This window comes from Hyperoodon ampullatus (genome assembly GCF_949752795.1).
Source record: "Hyperoodon ampullatus genome assembly, chromosome: 2".
Classification (NCBI taxonomy): domain Eukaryota; kingdom Metazoa; phylum Chordata; class Mammalia; order Artiodactyla; family Ziphiidae; genus Hyperoodon; species Hyperoodon ampullatus.
Genome location: NC_136915.1, coordinates 96,885,758 through 96,903,682, shown reverse-complemented (window position 1 = coordinate 96,903,682; position 17,925 = coordinate 96,885,758). Strand labels below are relative to the sequence as shown.

The 17,925-nt window shown below is 40.2% G+C and overlaps 1 protein-coding gene across 2 annotated transcripts; it reads right to left on the bottom strand.

Annotated features, from left to right (window-relative positions):
* Positions 1–9,707: 9,707 nt before the first annotated feature.
* PRPF38B (pre-mRNA processing factor 38B) lies at positions 9,708–17,125 on the bottom strand (the record flags this gene model as incomplete). 2 transcript variants are annotated; one of them, XM_079697823.1, is made up of 8 exons in its annotated part: positions 9,708–10,863; positions 11,112–11,335; positions 13,375–13,435; positions 13,516–13,667; positions 13,948–14,016; positions 16,077–16,129; positions 16,386–16,536; positions 16,850–17,125. In XM_079697823.1, 8 exons carry the CDS (start codon positions 17,123–17,125, stop codon positions 10,011–10,013), a joined length of 1,839 nt encoding a protein of 612 aa, XP_079553949.1. In that variant the 3' UTR covers positions 9,708–10,010. The 2 variants fall into 2 exon arrangements, with proteins under 2 accessions (XP_079553949.1, XP_079553950.1); XM_079697824.1 differs by lacking the exons at positions 13,375–13,435; positions 13,516–13,667; positions 13,948–14,016; ... (1 more) ...; positions 16,386–16,536; positions 16,850–17,125 and adding an exon at positions 11,937–11,952 and having other exon boundaries at positions 9,725–10,863.
* Between the last annotated feature and the right edge of the window lie 800 nt (positions 17,126–17,925).

Genomic DNA, 17,925 nt, shown 5'->3' with positions numbered 1-17,925 from the left:
CCTGTTGGACTGAGCACTCACATGGCACACAACAAAGTGGGCAGGGTCCTCTTAGGTCTCCAGGTGGGCAGCACTGTTTGTCGCTGGGATGTGGGGCTGTGATTCTGGGAACAGACCCCGGGAAGTAGCTCCTCCCCTTCTGTGTGGAGCTGACCTGTAACTAGGGGCACCTGGAGACTGGCAGGTACAGGTATTGCAAAGACTGAAAAGAAAGAAGAGAGTGGAAGAAAGCTATGCCAAGCGGGTCAAAATGCTACTGTAACATGGGTTTCAAGGTGATGTGTAGAATGCTCCCCTTTTCTATTAAAAATTCTTTTCTAAATAAAAATTTTATGAAGCTGTATAGAAATTATTGACATAGTGAAATGATCCTTTTAAACTTGGGGATCCTGACCAGTTTTATTTGTTCTTTTTCACCTTTATTTGTTGTTCTTATTGTTGTTTCAGTACAAAGTGATCGGTTCTGCTGTCGGCTGGTGTGGAGGGATTGGGGGCATGTTGTTTAAGGGTACAAACTTAAAACTAGTAGATAAAAAGTTCAGGGAATCTAACGTACAACATAGTGATTATAGTTAACAATATCGTACTATAAACTTCAAAGTTGCTAAGAGACTAAATCTTAACTGTTCTCAACACAAAGAAGAAATGATAATTATGTGATGCGATAGAGATGTTAGCTAATGCTACTGTAGTAATCATATTACAATATATAAATGTATCAAAGTAACACTTGTACACCTCAAACTTATGCCTCAAACTTGACAGTGTTATGTGTCAATTACATTCAAGAAAGGAAGGAAGGAAGGAAGGAGGGAGAAGGGAGGGAGGGAGGGGGAAAGGAAGAAAGAAAGGGAAAGGGCAGCAGCATGTCCCTGTGCTGAGAAAGACAGTGAGAGGTCCTTAATGAGCACACTAAATCCATCCATCCCCAGTACCTCCCTGCCATTTACAAAAGGGATTACAAAAGTGGGGAGGAAGCATATGCTCATTATCTGAATTATTGTAGTGGTTTCATGTGTGTATACATATGTCAAAACATTGAGTTTATATTATAAATATGTGTAGTTTATGATATGTCAGTTTCACACCACTAAAGTTGTTTAAAAAAATCAGTCTAACTCAGCGCTCTAAGATCCTTCTACTAAACCACTCTGTCTTCTATGAGTTGACTACTATGAATCAAGGCATTTTCATTTGTGCATTTAACAAGTATATATGGAGTACCTACTGTATACCAGGCATTGTTCTGGACACTGGGGATATAAACATAAGCAAACCAGAGCTCTGTGCTCCTGGAACACACACTCTAGCAGAGGAAGGCCAAAAGAAGCAGCTAACGTTAGAACTATCTAATGTCAGGTGTTGCTAAATGTTATGAAGAAAAAGAAAGCAGAGTAACAGGAGAGAATATTGAGGGAGAGTTTAATTTGTATACTATGGTCAGAGAGGACTTCTCCAGCAGTGAGGTGCTTGAGCATGGGCATCAGGGAAGTGAGGATGAGTCCCATGGAAACCTAGGAAAAGAGCATGCCAGGCAGAGGGAAGAGGAAGGGCAAAGGCCCTGAAGAACAAGAGGGCTTGGCCAGAGCAATGTGAGCACTCACACTCCCTTCCTGCCAGAGTGTTTGTGGCTGACTCTCTAGCTGAGTCTTTCTCAGGCTTGCCCTTAACTAAGAGCTGCCTTGCTCAAAGTCACACCCTCTTCCCTGGGGTGCCCACATCTAAAGACTGGGAGATGAACAAATATAGTTTCGCTTTGCCTGATTTCAGGAGGGGAGAGCTGAATGGTGCACTATGGCATCTACCAGGGTCGGGGGAGGGTGAGACTAGAGAGGTGCCTAGGGAGCAAAATTTAAGGAGGCCCCACTCTCAGGTTCACACAAACCCAGAGTTCCAGAGGTGTATGGTCATGAATTCAAAGAGATGCCAGTCAGCATGATTGTGTATTTTTTCTGGTCATGTGCAGGCACAGAGTAGGCTGAGTGTTGTATTTAAGTAGGACTAGGGTATTACTAGACAAGTATGATGGAGAGAGACTGCAGCAAGGGAATTGAGAGTGTTTACAAGGAAGTGATTTATAACATTGGACTGTGGAAACAAAGCTGGGTGGGCAAGGAAGTGAGGCTTGCTGCCATGTCTCACTACCACGGAGGCAGGGGGGACTGCAATGCAGAGTGAAAAGTCAGTAGGAGCAATAGGCTGGAGAACCCAGTGGAGTTAAAGAATTGTTGGAAAGGATATGAGAGGGAAGTAAGCAGAAAATGGAGGGGTTGGTGAGTAGAGAATGGGATGTTTGAGATGGAAACTCTGGAGAAGTTTCAGTTATTGGTGATGGGCCAGTTCTAGGATATAACCATAGGAAATGGCAGCTGAGGTCAGGTGGAAGAAAAACATCATTGGAAGTCAGGCAATCAAGAAACTGAGAGGCCCGAGAATTGGAAAGATTGTTCAATGGGTATTGGAATTACTAAGAATTCTAACAGTAGTGAGGAAAGAGGTATTGAGATGTTTGTTAAACTCTAAGGATTAAAATACTAGGGGAGTATCTTCTAAGGTCTGTGAATGACATGAACAACTGAGGGATAATGGATGGTAGAACCTGATGACATGAACTTTAGAGGAGCTGGGAGGTTCAGGGAAGAGGGAGAAACAATGATCTGGAAGTACAATGATTTTATGTTAGCAACTGATTTCTGGCTAATGTCAACTTCTTAGTTGTTTTCAAACAGGTTATGTTTTATTGCTGAGCCATTCCATGGGGAAACAATGCATATAAAACAGTTGTTTTGTAATATAAATTTACTTTAAAAATTTGAATTACTAAGTTTACCAACTGTCTGAAATTCTCCTTTCAGGAATGGGACTCCGCAAAGCAGTAAATGCTTGAGTTTTGGTCCTGAGGGGTATGGAGCTAAGACGATGAAGAGGGGAAGCAGTTATAAGAGTGAGTCTGTTTAGGGAATTCCCTGGTGGTCCAGTGGTTAGGACTCAGTGCTTTCACTGCCAGGACCAAGTTCAGTCCCTGGTTGGGGAACTAAGATCCTGCAAACTGCGTGGCGTGGCCAGAAAAAAAAAAAAAATCAAGTTTAAAAAAAAAAAAACAATAAGAGTGAGTCTGTTTAAACATTCTTAGTGTACTAATGGGGTAATACTAGGAAAATCAAGATTAGTCAATCACCCAAAGTCCAAGAGAAGGGCTGAAAAATAAAAGGTAAAGACAAGGACGTCCCTGGTGGCGCAGTGGTTGGGGGTCTGCCTGCCAATGCAGGGGTCACGGGTTTGATCCCTGGTCCAGGAAGATCCCACATGCCGTGGAGCAACTAAGCCCGTGCGCCACAACTACTGAGCCTGCGCTCTGGAGCCTGTGAGCCACAGCTACTGAAGCCCGCACGCCTAGAGCCCGTGCTCTGCAACAAGAGAAGCCACCGCGATGAGAAGCCCGCGCACCGCAATGAAGAGCAGCCGCCACTCACCGCAACTAGAGAAAGCCCACGCGCAGCAATGAAGCCCCAACTCAGCCAAAAATAAATAAATGTTTTAAAAAGTTTAAAAAAAAAGATAAAGACAAGGGGTTGGAATGAAAGAGAAAATGTTAGGATGCTGTATAACAAGTCATCCATCAGCTTTCTAACCCACAATACCTGTGTCCATGTTTCTTGACATCTAACCTCCTTTACTGAGCCAACGTTAAATATTTTAGTTTTTGTTACTTAGTATACAATTCCAGATTTCAAATCTGTAACGCTAGGATTTGTTTCGCTGAGAGTGACAGAAAACCTATAAAGAAAGTGGCTTAAACGGAAGTTTCTTTCTGATATAAAATATTGGAGCAGAGCATCCAAGAGTGTACGGCAATTCTAGTCCATGGAGTCAGAGACCCAGGCTCCTTTCAATTCTTTAGTTGGTTATCTCTAGAATGAGGCCTTCTTTTTATTGATCCAAGATAAAGCTCCAGGTATCATATCAAATTTCTAAGCAGCAGAATTCAGTAAGGGGAGAGGGAAAAGATGAACTATATGCCAGTAAGCTCTTAAGAAAGGTTCCTTCTGCCACTTACATCCTGTTGGTCAGAAGTTGGTCTCACGGCTATGTCAACTGAGCTGAAAGGAAAAAAAAAAAAAAGGCATACACAGTCAAAAAATTCTATTGCTATGGAAAAAGGGAAGAATGGAGACTTAACAGCGGGCAGTCTCTGCCACACGAATGAATGAATAAGGTATAAGCATAAGGTATAAGCTTAGGGCAGAATTTGCAACATTTAACAGAAGGATAAAGAGAGAGAAGTAAGGAGGAAAATGGGATAGATGTGACTGCAGCTAATCTTATAGTTTGGGGAAGAGAAGGCAGCAAGTATAGGGACTTTCCACTTGATAGTCTCTACGTGAAGTGAGTATGAGTATGGAGGTGGAGTAGGGGACTTAAGAAACTAGTGAAGATTTGAAATACCCATTGTAGGGGAAATAAAAAGAATTGTTTAGTGATATAGAAGGAATACAGAGTAGACTTGGTTGTCTAGGAAAAGACTGGACACTATGAGATTTATGGTTGTCCTCATTCATACTCCATCCTTCCACTATACCTGTACCTCCCCCTTTTGCTTTTGGGGAGACCATTTCTGCCAAGGAAAAGGAATTGTACCTAGGACTTCTTTTTTGACTTCCTTGCCAAGTCCAATCAAGTAGATGACATTTTCTTACTGGTGCCAAGCGCAGACAGATAAGAATTAAATGTCAAGGAAATTGACAGGAAGACCTTCACTGATCAGGGATCCCTGGTGGTTACAATAAAACAAACTAGAGTTAGGCTCATGGTTCCAAGGAAGAGAAACTCAGGCTATCTTATGGGAAACAGAGAAATTGCAAGAATACCCACTGACCATACTGGAAAACAAAAAACACTAGAAAGCCAGCAAGAAGCGAGGCAGCTTCAGGGTAGTTATTTATCGTGGTATCTCTTTTACATGAGCCTCTTCATATCACAGCTATACAAGTCTTGTCCATTCTTCTAAGGACTGGACAATTCTTAGCTCTGTCAAAATTCTAGAAGGGGCCAATCTGATTCACTTACATAATCCTCAACAAACTTACTGGGTTGAGTCCTTTATGCCGGACTACATCAGGGGTTATCAACCAAACTAATGAAGTGGCTCCCTTATGACTGGTATCTTTTTTTTTTTTTTTTTTTTTTTTTTGTGCGGTACACGGGCCTCTCACTGTTGTGGCCTCTCCCGTTGCGGAGCACAGGCTCCGGACGCGCAGGCTCAGCGGCCATGGCTCACGGGCCCAGCCGCTCCGCGGCATGTGGGATCTTCCCGGACCGGGGCACGAACCCGTGTCCCCTGCATCGGCAGGCGGACTCTCAACCACTGCGCCACCAGGGAAGCCCATGACTGGTATCTTAATCCACTGTATCAGTCAGGGGGGATACAGAAAACACACAGTAATTTGAACAAGGAAAATTTTATATAAAGAATTACTAAGAGCAACAGGGCATTAATTACTAAGGGTAAAGAAAGCTCTTAAGAATACAGAAATAGCGGCTATAGGAGCAGCCACTACCTCTAGGAGTGAGGCAGAGGACCCAACGAAGGATCAAGTTTTGAAGTTTCCATTGCAAGGCTGAGATTCAGATTTTGTTGGAGAGGGTGTGGCTGCGACCCACTGAAGCCCAGGGCTTGAGAGGAGGGCGTTGTCAACAAAACTAGTTAGGAAGGCACCCCACTGGGTGTGCCGAGACTTATTGGGAAGTTGCCAGCGGTGCGCCAAGACATGCTGGGAAGCTGGCAGGGGCACCAGTGGACCTCCTGGGAAACACCCTCTTTTGAGGTGCCACTGGGTGTCCTACATGCCACTGGCCCCTACACACTGCAAAAGCAAGAAAAAAGAAAACACACAGAAAACACACAAGAACCAGGAAGAGAAGCTCCTTTCTTCTGCAGCATCCCTTCAGCACCTTCTGACAAGCTTAACAAAACTTGCCAGCAGGCAAAAGAGAAATATTTAAAGGGCTCATCTCCTGTATCACAAAGCAGAGCGATGAAGGGTGGACTTAGGAGCCAAGAAATAGATAACCAGCACATCCACAAATCAGTGGTGGTCCCTACACAAGGCTCAGTATAATGCAATTTTCCAGAACAGGGGTCAGAGACAGAGCACTTCATTCCAGAAGAAATGTTCACTGGATCAGTACTTGGATTGGCTTAGATGAGTCCAGCATCTAAGAAATTTCCTCTTTTGGTACTATTGAATATCAAAGACACTGGTGATTTCAGAATTTCTAAATAGCAGGGAAGGAGAGAGGGCAAGAGTACTTCTCTTGCCGGCAAGCACTGTCATTTTTTGTCTTCACTTAGTTTATTCAAAATGTTAGGAATTTATTTGTGGGTGGTGGCTAAATCCACTGACTCAATAGAGAAATAATTCGGCTTCAGAGTGGCTAGAAAAAGTACTGACAAAGGAACACAAGCTTTATAGATTAGCGGACTTTAGGTGCTTGCAGATCAGGCAAGCTTACATGAGGATTTTCCTGATTTTTTTTTTTTTGGCCGCACCACGCAGCTTGTGGGATTTTAGTTCCCCGACCAGGGATTGACCCCAAGCCTTCGGCAGTGAGAGCAAGGAGTCCTAACCGCTGGATTGCCAGGGAATTCCCTACTTTTCCTGATTCTTGTAATAAAACGTCATGGCTTATATGTTACATGAAATGCAAAAAAGGTCAGCTGTTTATCTTGAACAAGTGTAACTCATTTTTCCAGTAGGCTGAAAAGACACCACCCCCCAAACCTGAATACATTTTACCTGTGCAGTACACTATGGATCATGATTATGTAATAGAAATTCAACCATCAATGCTCTGAGAAACAGAATAATGGATTTCAAGTCAGCTACAATGGTAAAGATTTCCAGTTGATTGTATTCATGCTGTCATGTTTCCTACAGTTGACAAATGTTGATGGCCAATGATCCTAAAGTGAAAAATGCCACTTCAGAACTATTTGCAAGGTTCAAGGAGATCTCACAGGATATGATGAAGGAATTTCAGACTATCAGGAAATGTTCCTTCCCTATAATTTCAGCTCTACCTTAGATGCTGTCATTGCGTTAGCCATTCAAGGCTGAATCCAACATCAACAAGATGATAGAATCAGATCAGGACCAGAACCGACTTAAAGTCCACCAGCTGAACAATATAATCAGTGAGAACTGACCAGTGTTTATATAAAGGCTGCACACAGGAAATCAGCTGAAAAACTTATAAACTGCCAGTGTCTGGGCCTCATTTCCAACTGTTCAAATCAAAAACTACTTCTATTCATAAAGAGCAACTTTCAGGGGGAAGGGAATTAAGTGAATGCCATTAGCTTTTTTTCCCTCCCACTTTGTCTTTTAAGTAAAAAACACTGCAGCATCTATTGCCTTTGGGACACTCTCAGGTCCCAAATTTGCTGTTTATTCCTAACTACAAAATACCTAATCACAGATTGAAAAATCTGTAGCTTTCAGTAGATTCCTAAATAGGGGCCTATAACTCAGGTTAAGAACCACACTACCTTAGAAGAACTAAATCCAAGTAATAGATTATAAATTGGGGAGTATTAAAATGCAAATTTTGTATTTAAATCTCGACTGATAATATACTAGCTCATGTATAGGATTTAATTGCAAATTGAACATTAGAACACAGATGAAACATACTGATACATGGAAAGGTGAAATCATTTTAATAAGTTGAGAAAACTGGATGGAGGCTGCTAGTTATATTAAACTATCAAAAGCTTTTTAAGTTTTCTCAGATTGCAAGAAACAATCCTGAAACACCTTTCAGAGCCACTTGTTTTTGCAGTCTTTTAGAAAGCTACTCTCCAAATTAAGTCATGCATATATCCGGCATTAACTAGTATTATTTACATGTTCTATATACCAAAATGCTCCTCAAAAGCAAACTTTAAAAAGAAATCAAATGCTGTGTGATATTTTCCCTTCTATTTAAAAGTTTCCACTTTTTACCAAAACACACCACTGAATTAATTATATTTCAGGTAGAACTATATTCAAAGGAGTAGCACCATCCATTTAGGTATGCTAAATTTTTCAAAGATAAATCTACTGGCTTTCATCACTCAGGAACAGTTTCTAATTTCTACATGTGTAGTGTTAATTCACCTGATGCTCAGTTTAGAAGATGACTGAATATTCTACTCTTAAAAGAAAAAACATAGCATTTTCATAGAATTCCTTCATTTAACGAGATTTTTCTGGAGTTAGGTAGGTACAAATGTTAAGCCCACATGTGAAGGGCTTTTCCAAATGTATTCCTTTGTTCCATTTAACACTTTTTGCAAGGTGGCTTCTGGGTGCCCATCAGTTGGCCAATATGAACAGTGAGATTAAAAAAAATGTTAATATGGTATACATTGCGAGGAAGACTCACTTTTAGTCCTAGCAATGACTGAACAAATCACTTTGGACCTCTATTTCTCTGTTCTAAAAAGAAATGGATGAGTTATCTTTTAAAAGTTCCTTCAAGTCCAGATTTTAAATGATTCTAATATGTAATACAAGTCCCTCAATAAGGACCTCTGATGTGAAATTAAGTAATCATCCAATCCAAAAAACAACCTAGTGACAGACATAACACCCAAGGACAAAGGGAACTGCCATTAAGAACTGTAATAAGGATTACTGGCTATCACATACATCCAGTTCTATCTACACATTTAAAATTCACTTGTCACCTGGGTGCTAAGATATCCCTCTACATAAAGGGTGACTCTACTAACATTCTATTTCCACAGTAAAAATACCTTATAAATATTAACAAATGGGGGAAAGCCAACACCCAGGATAAAGGATTTAATCCAGTATTTATTCCACACTCATGATCCTTCTCTGTAATCAGAATACAAGTCATAAGAACAATCTATCAAATAATTTGCTGATTATCTTAAATAATGCAGCATAGCATTACTTTTAATACTCTCTGTTCTAGATTAAGTTTAAAAACTCAAACAGCAATCTTCATTATCAATAAAAAAACGTTTTGAATTTAAAAAAAGGACACTATATCAAGCTGTTTCATAATTTAAGTATTTTCCATTTATAAAAATGCTTTGGAAGCTTGAGGCTTACATCTATTTCTCTACTCATCTGCCCCACCCTCTCCCAATTTCATGTTAGTATAGGGTTGCTGCAAGGCTTTAGACATTAATTTCTCCTTTTATATACTATTTTAAACTCTGAAAAATTCAAGAAAAAGATTATATGTCATGTATTTTTTCAAATAAAAAAGGAAAACTAAGTGAATAAATTTTAGGCATACTAATAGTGTCCCTTTGAGGTAGAATGCTAAAAGGACTTTTGATCAAATCACAGCCTAATTGAAACCTCTGCATCAGAAACTAACTTCTCCTAAATTCTCTCTAAAGTTAACTGTGGAGAATATTAGGTTTAACATATTAACAAGAGCCTTCCAAGATAATATACAGTGGACAAGAATGTTAATCCTACAACTGCTGCCTTCATGTACACTGAAAGCTTGAAATTCTCCTATAATAGACATCCAAGATCCATTTTCATAGTTTTTAGCATTCTATTACGAAAAGCACAGTCATGCTAACTTCAGTACACAAACCATAATCTCACACCTACAAAACAAAAATAGAATTAGTGGCATTTTATTGCCTTATACAAATTTAACCAACATGGCAACCATGCCAACGGAATTAAAACATTTTCAGGACATATGTACAGACTGTACATCTCAAAAACAAACAATAAAATGCAAGAACAATCTGTGCATCATGTATCAAACTAAACAGTTGGGTGAAAACATCAATGCAATAAATGGGATTACAAAGGCACTTCCCTACACAAAACAGGAAATGAAAATGCAGCCTACAGGGAGCTTGAAGAGTGTGTAACTACTGCACAATCTCAACTTGGGAGGAAAAAAAAAGCAGATTTAACCCAACATTTATAGGATTCAATGTGATCCACTTTTACAAAAAATTTTCACACAGTCTCCTCTTTGTTTTTATGTTGTTTTTCTTGGCTCTCTGGTTCTATACTTTGGCTCCTTCGGTGATCATGTTTGTCAGACTGGTCCTTACTATCACTGTGATCTCGTTTGTGGGAACGTTCTTTGCTTCTGCTACGCTTCCTAGATTTTTCTTTGCTGGGGCTATGTTCCCGTTTTCTTGATTTTTCAACACTGTCAGTTCTTCCTTGACTGCCACTTCTACTCCGCTTATTTGATTTTTCTTTACTTTCATTTTTATGTTTACTTGATTTCTCTTTGCTCCTACTTCTACTTCGTTTCCCTGCATTTCTACTTCTACTCCTACTTCTATGTTTTCTTTCTCTGCTTCTGCTTCTACTATGCTTTTTCTCTTTCTTGGAATCTTTTTTGTCATCTCTATGCCGCCTATCATCTTTGTCTTCTTTATATTTCTTTTCTTCTACCTCACCCCTACTTCTCCGCTCCTTGGACCGTTCTCTTGACCTCTCCTTTTCTCGGTCATTACCTCTTTCCTTATCATAGTCACGATCTCGTCTTCTACCTCTCTCATTTTCTTTCTCTCTTTCCCGATCCCTGTCCCTTCTATCCCCTTTCCTATCACGACTTCGACTACGGCTTCTATGTCTTTCCCTACTCCTGCTATGCCTGCGTTCTAGTCCCCGATCAATACTTCGGGATCTTCGCCTTTCTTTTTCCCTTTCTTTGGCTTCACGCTCTAGTCGCTGGCGTTCTTTCTCTCTTTCTAATTCTCGGTCAAAACTAGAAGACCCATGGCCCTCCCGATGATGGCTTCTACTTCTGGATCTTCTTGGGGACCTCCGTGGACTCAGTGATCTCCTTGGAGACCTAAATATTTAGGAAAGTGGGGGAGGGGGAGAAAAAAACTCGAATGAATAAAACATACCATAAAAATTTAACTTCCAGCAGTGTTACATGTCAAGAATAATTAAAGCAAAATATTTGCCTGTTCTCATTTACAGATGCATAATTTTGTGGAAAATGCCCTGAAGGGCAGAAAGTGGGGAAAAGGTGACAAATAGAACCTTTGTGTAAAGCATATTTTAAAAATAAGTGTAACTCAAGAGTCACATCACCTTGAACGCCTGCGTTCAACATGTCTGTCTATTTCCTCAGCGCTTTCCTTTCCATCTTTCTTGATTTTTCTTGGTCGGGTTTTAATCTGTTGATCGATATTCTTCTGAACTGGAACAGGAATTCTTGGAAACAAGGTAGAAAACCACTCCAGTTTTGTGAGAAAAGACCGCAGCATTTCTCCAATGGTCATTACACAGCCTCCACCAGCCTTCACATCTAGGTCCTACAGAAACACAAAAGATACCCTGGCCGTCAAAAAAAATTATCTCAATAAACACAAGAATACTATAAAAATATAACCATCTCTGGAATCTCAAATACAAAAAAATTCTAACAGAAAAATTTCAATTTGTGTACCTTTCTAATCTGGTAATGAATGGTACAGAGAAATATCTGGGCTTAGTGTGTGCATGCAGGTGAGAATAAACCCTGCAGCCTCATGGACAGAAAGAGAAGTGACTTCACTCAGTTAACAAGAATATGAAACACCCCCCTACATTACTAAACTATTTGGAACAATCAACAATTTACATTCCACATACCTACTAAGTATATACTTTATTTCTGTGGACACGTTTGCACACATCATTCCTAGCAGTGTAACCTAGCTACATATGAACTACTTCAAACAATTCCTGTCTAAAGATTATCTTTTAACAGCTCTAATATAAAATGAAGCCCTAATAAAACTGGAAGCAATAGCAAACCAACTGCCATGAAGCAGTGAGGTTTCTAATTTAGAGTTATGTAGAAAATAAATAAATGAACAAATAATTGGAAACGCATAATCCATGATGACCATTGTCTCTGAAAAGGGTCATTACCGCATGAAGGCCTTCTTGCTATGCCCTCTCACAGCTCAGGACATGTTAGTCAGCTATTGTCAGTCCCAAACCTATAGTGCAAGCACACAAGGAAAGTGAGATTTGTTATCTAAACAGGAAAACAAGAGCTAAAGGTAAAACTGCTTGCACTCACACACATTTAAGTGTTCAGATATACAGTATTTCCAAATATAATCGCTGCAGATATCTAAGGAAGAAAACAATAAGTTAGCTTAAACAGAGAGCCTCAGGTTTGTAAACACAATAAAAAACAGATTAAACAGAAGCATTCAGAAACAAGGCTAATACCAATTATGAAGCGGGACATGCTTTTTAAATATAGAAGGGAAAAGCGCCTCAACCTGCAAAATCTCACCTAAAAAGAAAAAAACTTTATAGATTGTGATTTATCACCTAACACACTTTTGGCCTCTTCTGAGATATTAAACAGCTCGTAAATAGGCCAAAAAAATGCAGAGAAAAATTCTCCATGTCTACATGAGTGAGAATTTTTAGCTATGCATGTAATAATAAAAACACACTAGAAAGATTTCCATTAGAACTATCCTTTAATTCAACCAATTCTTTGGATAAACGTTTTAAACAGGTCGACTAAAACACCACTCAGTTTACTTTATGAACCTTAAAACATAAAGTAGTGGTGGGGATTGATATATGGAAAACAGTGCTCACTGTTAAGATTCTTTTGAGATCTTGGACTTTAATACATGTATGATTTAAATCTGACACAGTAATGTTTTCTAACGTAACTTTCTGAACACATGTAACAAGCTCAACCTTATTAAGCTTGAATGGCAAGCTAGTTTCATAATTAAAAAAAAATCTAAACTATTAAAGAGAAGGTTTCCTTCTAATTTTATAAAAATGTATAGTATAAAAGAGTTAGAAAGCTGGAATTGAAATATTCTGATCACCTCAAACAAATCATCTAAACCCTAGCCTATTTAAGTTCCACCCAGCTCCTCAATTCTGCATTCCTATGCAAGTGGGAGTATTAATGTTGGGAAGAAGTTACAGGATAAAGAACTGAAAAGTTCCAGAAAAAAACCAATAATTAATATTTCTATGTGCATGTCTTACCATCTCAATCTCGAGCATGGCCAATTTTAAAAACTCACTATCAACTGTACAAGTCAAGATCAGTACAATACACAGAACACAATTAGGAAGAGAAAATTTTTAATAGTTACCAAAATACATCTAAACAATTTTGAAATGTGAGAATCAAACTTAAGAAGTTTAACCTAAGACATATAAAATCCACCCCAATCTTAGTAATAGGACGTTAATTCCAAAAGTATGTGAGTGAAATAAATTTAAGCACAGAAAATTCTGGAGGATGTTAAACCACCAATATATAAAAGATTATTAAAAAATGAGAGTAATCAGAAGAAAACTATTACCCTTGTTGACATACCTCTTCATCATCAAGGAAGGATTCAAACCAATCCCATAGATCTGTAGGGGGCTGTGTGTACCTAGAATTATGAAAGAGTGATTAGGCTTAGGTCAATTAAAATGAGATATTTACTGAAAACGTAGAGAAATGCAGTCTCACCTTATATACATAAATCCAAGGGCTCTAATATATGGAGAGTCTGTGTGTGTTATAAGACCCATCACTTGCTTGCGAGTTAACTTCAGAGTAAATAATTTGTATAACAGGCAAAAAGCTGTAGAAACAATTCCTCCTGTCCCAACGCCTCGAACCTTTAAGGAAAGGAATTAAGAAAGAGTTGTAAAATAATTAACAAAGATACTTAGAACCAGTTGATTAATCCTGTTAGGTATTAGTAACAAGATATAGTCCAGAACTGAAAACAGAGCATAAAAAAATGTTTTTCTAACCTCACGGAACACTTGAATTTAGATTTTTTAAAAACACAAACTAATTGTAATTTGGTACGAAACTGAAGGGCTTTCAGTTTTCTGAACATAAACTTAGTTATCAGACACAGAAAAACTGAAAAATGCACGTACTTCTACTTACCCCTCCGCACATCCCTGTTTGGCCAGCTGTTTTCCTGCTTCCTTTCTCCCATGGTTCAACATGTGTGACCTGAAAATAGAAAAGAGAAACACAACAAACATTCATACTTCGAATTTTTTTAAACAGTATGATTCGAGTAAACCCCAATCCATAATAGAGCAGCTCTTCTAAAAGTGTGGAAGTTGGGTATTTTGACATGATGTATATATTTTGTTTACACACATTAAGTATGTAAACCATCTTTGAAAACTGCTTAAATAGCATCAATAAAGCTACTAGGGTTTAACAAAACCTCAACAGGTTTACAGCAGAAATCCCATTAAAGTAGCTTTGTAGAGAGCAGATACATGTGGAGACAGGAAATGTCTAGTCTCATACATTTGTAAAAAAAAAAAAATTGATAATCAATTTTGTATTTTATTATGAATTGCTTAAAAAATAATTCTCATTTTAAAATGGATTTAATGCTCCAACTTAAAGCAAAAAGTATTAACAAAGTTTAAGTATTTATTCCAAAAAAACCTTTCAAATAAGCTTAATATTTCAATTTTATGGTGATAAATTCCACATTATAAAATAAGGAAGAAACTTGAAAAAAGCATGCTAAAACAGTAACAGAAATTACTTCTGATGAAAAATCATGGAACTTTATTCACAAATTTTTTTTAAAACCACAATCAGGCATTACGTTCATTCCTGACTGAAGATGAAGTTACAAAGGCCATACCTACACGTATGTCATTCTTGTTACTGTATACTTTATTTTCAGCCTAATTATAGGAACTAATTCAATTTTTCCCCAGAATATAAACTGTATCAAAAACTGAGGAACTGTGACTTGTTATGTTGAGTATACTCAAAAATACAGGTCTTTGCTAAGGTGGGGCACCCTATAAAAACCACATACTTCACCTAAAAACAGCAAAGAAAGAATATTAGATCTATAACAGATATGACAAAGGTATTTTAGAAAGATAAGATCCATATTTGTTTCTCAACTTGAAACAACAAAAATGAAATCCTGTTCATTCATTATGTTATTTCTAAAACCATATTTCCACCCACCCATGATTACACGCCAGTCTTTTTCAGTGGCTTCAGACAGAAAAGCATGCATTTAAATGTAAGCACTACACTATTTTGTTCAGTGGACTACTGCACTGCTTTGCTGTTTCATCTTCTTCCCCCAGCTTGCTGTAAAAAAGATGTTTCAATTCCTTAAAGGCTAAACAAAGGGGTGGATGCCATACAAAATCGAGTTACAAAATTGGAGGCCTACGTATTTCAATGATTATTTGATATGGACAACAAAACCCGAGTCTTTAGTTTTATAACTAAATCTAAGTAATCTGTAGTAGAATCTTAAGTGTTTCAAAACACAGTATGTGAAATTTGAAAACAAGCTTTTCCTCTATCGCATTAACACCTGCCTACGTTATTAAACAGAACCTGCCACAAAAAGAGCAGGAACCCTATTTTCAACAGATTGAAGTTTACTACATAAATAAAGCTAAGGGTTAAATATTCGCCATATTGTATCCATTCTGAAAAAGGCCTTACCTTTTAAAAAAACTAGTTCACAGTATTACAATTACTTACAATACTCTTGTAAGAGAACACCAAAATTTCAGTTTACTTTATATACCCAAAGTTGAACTGTATTCTCAAAATAAGATCTTCTATCAAAACTAACTAATATCTCAAAATCCCTCAGTAGGCCTTAATTGGGGAAAAGGGGGACAAAACAAAACCTAAAAGCAAATAAAGAAAATTTCCTTAACACCTCTACATATATTCAGGTCACGGAAAATACTTTATGTGGTCTGTCAAGTGTTTTTAAGAGTCAATACAGGCAAAATGGATTGTATTATATCAGATGTCCTAGTTTAAGTATTCAAAGACTGTTAAGACTTATTAATATCCTTTAAAATATAAATTTACCTTAGGAGGCCTGGAATATATTTTTAAAATTACATAATTTGCAGGTAAGTGGAGAAAACCTACCAAATTCGTGAGGAAAAGACCAAAACCAGTGGCCAAAAAAAAAAAAAAAAAAAAAAATCTAATTAGCCATTCATTTAACCAGGGAAATGCATTTATGGCGATTGAGCATGATTAATAATGCATACCTCTACCTGCGACCCTGGGCTGCTCCGAGCCTCGCTGCAAGACTGAGTCAATCCTGCTAACGAAACAAGAACTGAGACAAGAGTGCAGTGAGGAGGCGCCAGGTGAGCTCCCCAGCACAGCCAAGCCAGCACCGACCCTGCCGCAGAAGCCCAGGGCCCAGATAATTCTAAATAAGCCCAATGCACAGGTGACTGAGACCACTTACTCCTGACTTCCTGCTGCGAAAATTTCCAGGCCTTCGGTACATCTTTTTCCAGTTGTACCTCTCCACCCTCAACCCTCCCACCCCACCCAACAAACACACTGACCATTTCCCTGTCTGGATCGGATAGTGAATACCAACAACACGAGGCCAACACTGAAGTCAATACACGCCCTGGCCCGGGGTGAGCGGGAGAAGCACCAACAAGTTGGCGCCGAGTAGATCCACGTCAAAATAAATAAACTTAAAGCTGTAAACTGGAGAGACTTCAGTTATTCGTTTCTCCTTTCCCCTACTCCTCCCGTCCAACTCCCCCCCAGGGGCGGGATGGAGATTGGGGGAGGAGAGATCAATGGCGGCGGGCTCTCCCGGCCCTAAAAATCTGAAAAGGAAATGAGAGGGCGGCCCCAGTTTGACCCCTCCCTGGCGGACTACTGGCCACAGCTTCCCCCTCCGCCCAACCCTCCCCCACCTACAAATGATCAGACCTCGGGGGCCGCCTTCGCCCGTTTCCTCCGTACCCCCTCCTCGGAACTTAGTCCCCACCTCCCAGGTCCAGACGCTTCGTACCTTAAAGTAGATCTCGTCCACCACCTCGTGGTAGGTCTTGAGCTCGTAGAGCTGCACTTTGAAGTAAGGCGACGACAGGATATTGGTCAAGATCATGGGGTTGAGATTCATAGTCTTTTCGTTGCCCCACAGCGGCAGCACATTGCCCTGCTTGCCCGAGACTGCCGGCTTGGTGGCGCCACCGCCGCCGCACTGCTGCTGTTGCTGGGCCGCGGCTGCGGCCGCCTGGTGCTGCGGCTGCGAGTTGCCTGTCAGCGCGGGGCTGTTGTTAGCCATGTTGCGGCGGAAGGAAGGAGGGAGGGAGAAGGGAGGGGGAGGGGGCCAAGCTCAATATCGCTCTTCGGGACAACGGTCCGGGACCCTACTCCATGGAACGCCGTCGGAAGATGGGGCCTTCTCGCTGTGCCCCAGCCGGGTGAGGGAGGGCAACCGCGACACTGACGAATGGACCCCGGATCGAGAGCAGAGGCCGAATCGCGGGCTGCGAGAACTCCAAGCAGAAAGCTAGCCGGCGGCCTGGGAGCGCGATCTCTTCCGCCAACTGCCCCTGGGAGCAAGATGGCGGCCCCGGCGGATGTGACGGCACACGCCCCAGAGTTCCAAGCTTAGCCGGCGGCCAATCAGAGACGCCCAGGTGGGCTGGCGATTCCTCTTCCTAGTTCCGCGCGTTCAGTGCACGCTGTGGTCGCGGCGCTGGCCTCAGCTGCCTAACTCTTAGGGTGTTGGTGCTCGGAATTTGGGGGCCGGGGTGGGGTTTTAGGTCCAATTTGTATGTTTTAATGTTTGGACTGCGGCCCCGGTTTCTCCTGTCGGAAGCCGAGCAGGAAGGCGTTCGCATGGCCGTGTGCTTGCAAATTCGTGACTCTTGACTCCTGTGGAGTAACCGAGTCTCCTGAGTTCACAGTTTTCGTATTCCTTGGAAGGGCTGATAGGACCTCACACTTTCATGTGATTGCAATGCAGTCTTTCTGTCCTCCGCTGGGCTGTAGTGTCCGACTGGAGATCTTATTATTTGAGCCTAAATTTATTCAACAGTAAGGGGATAACGTCTTGCTTGGCTGTTAAAAAAGCATTTT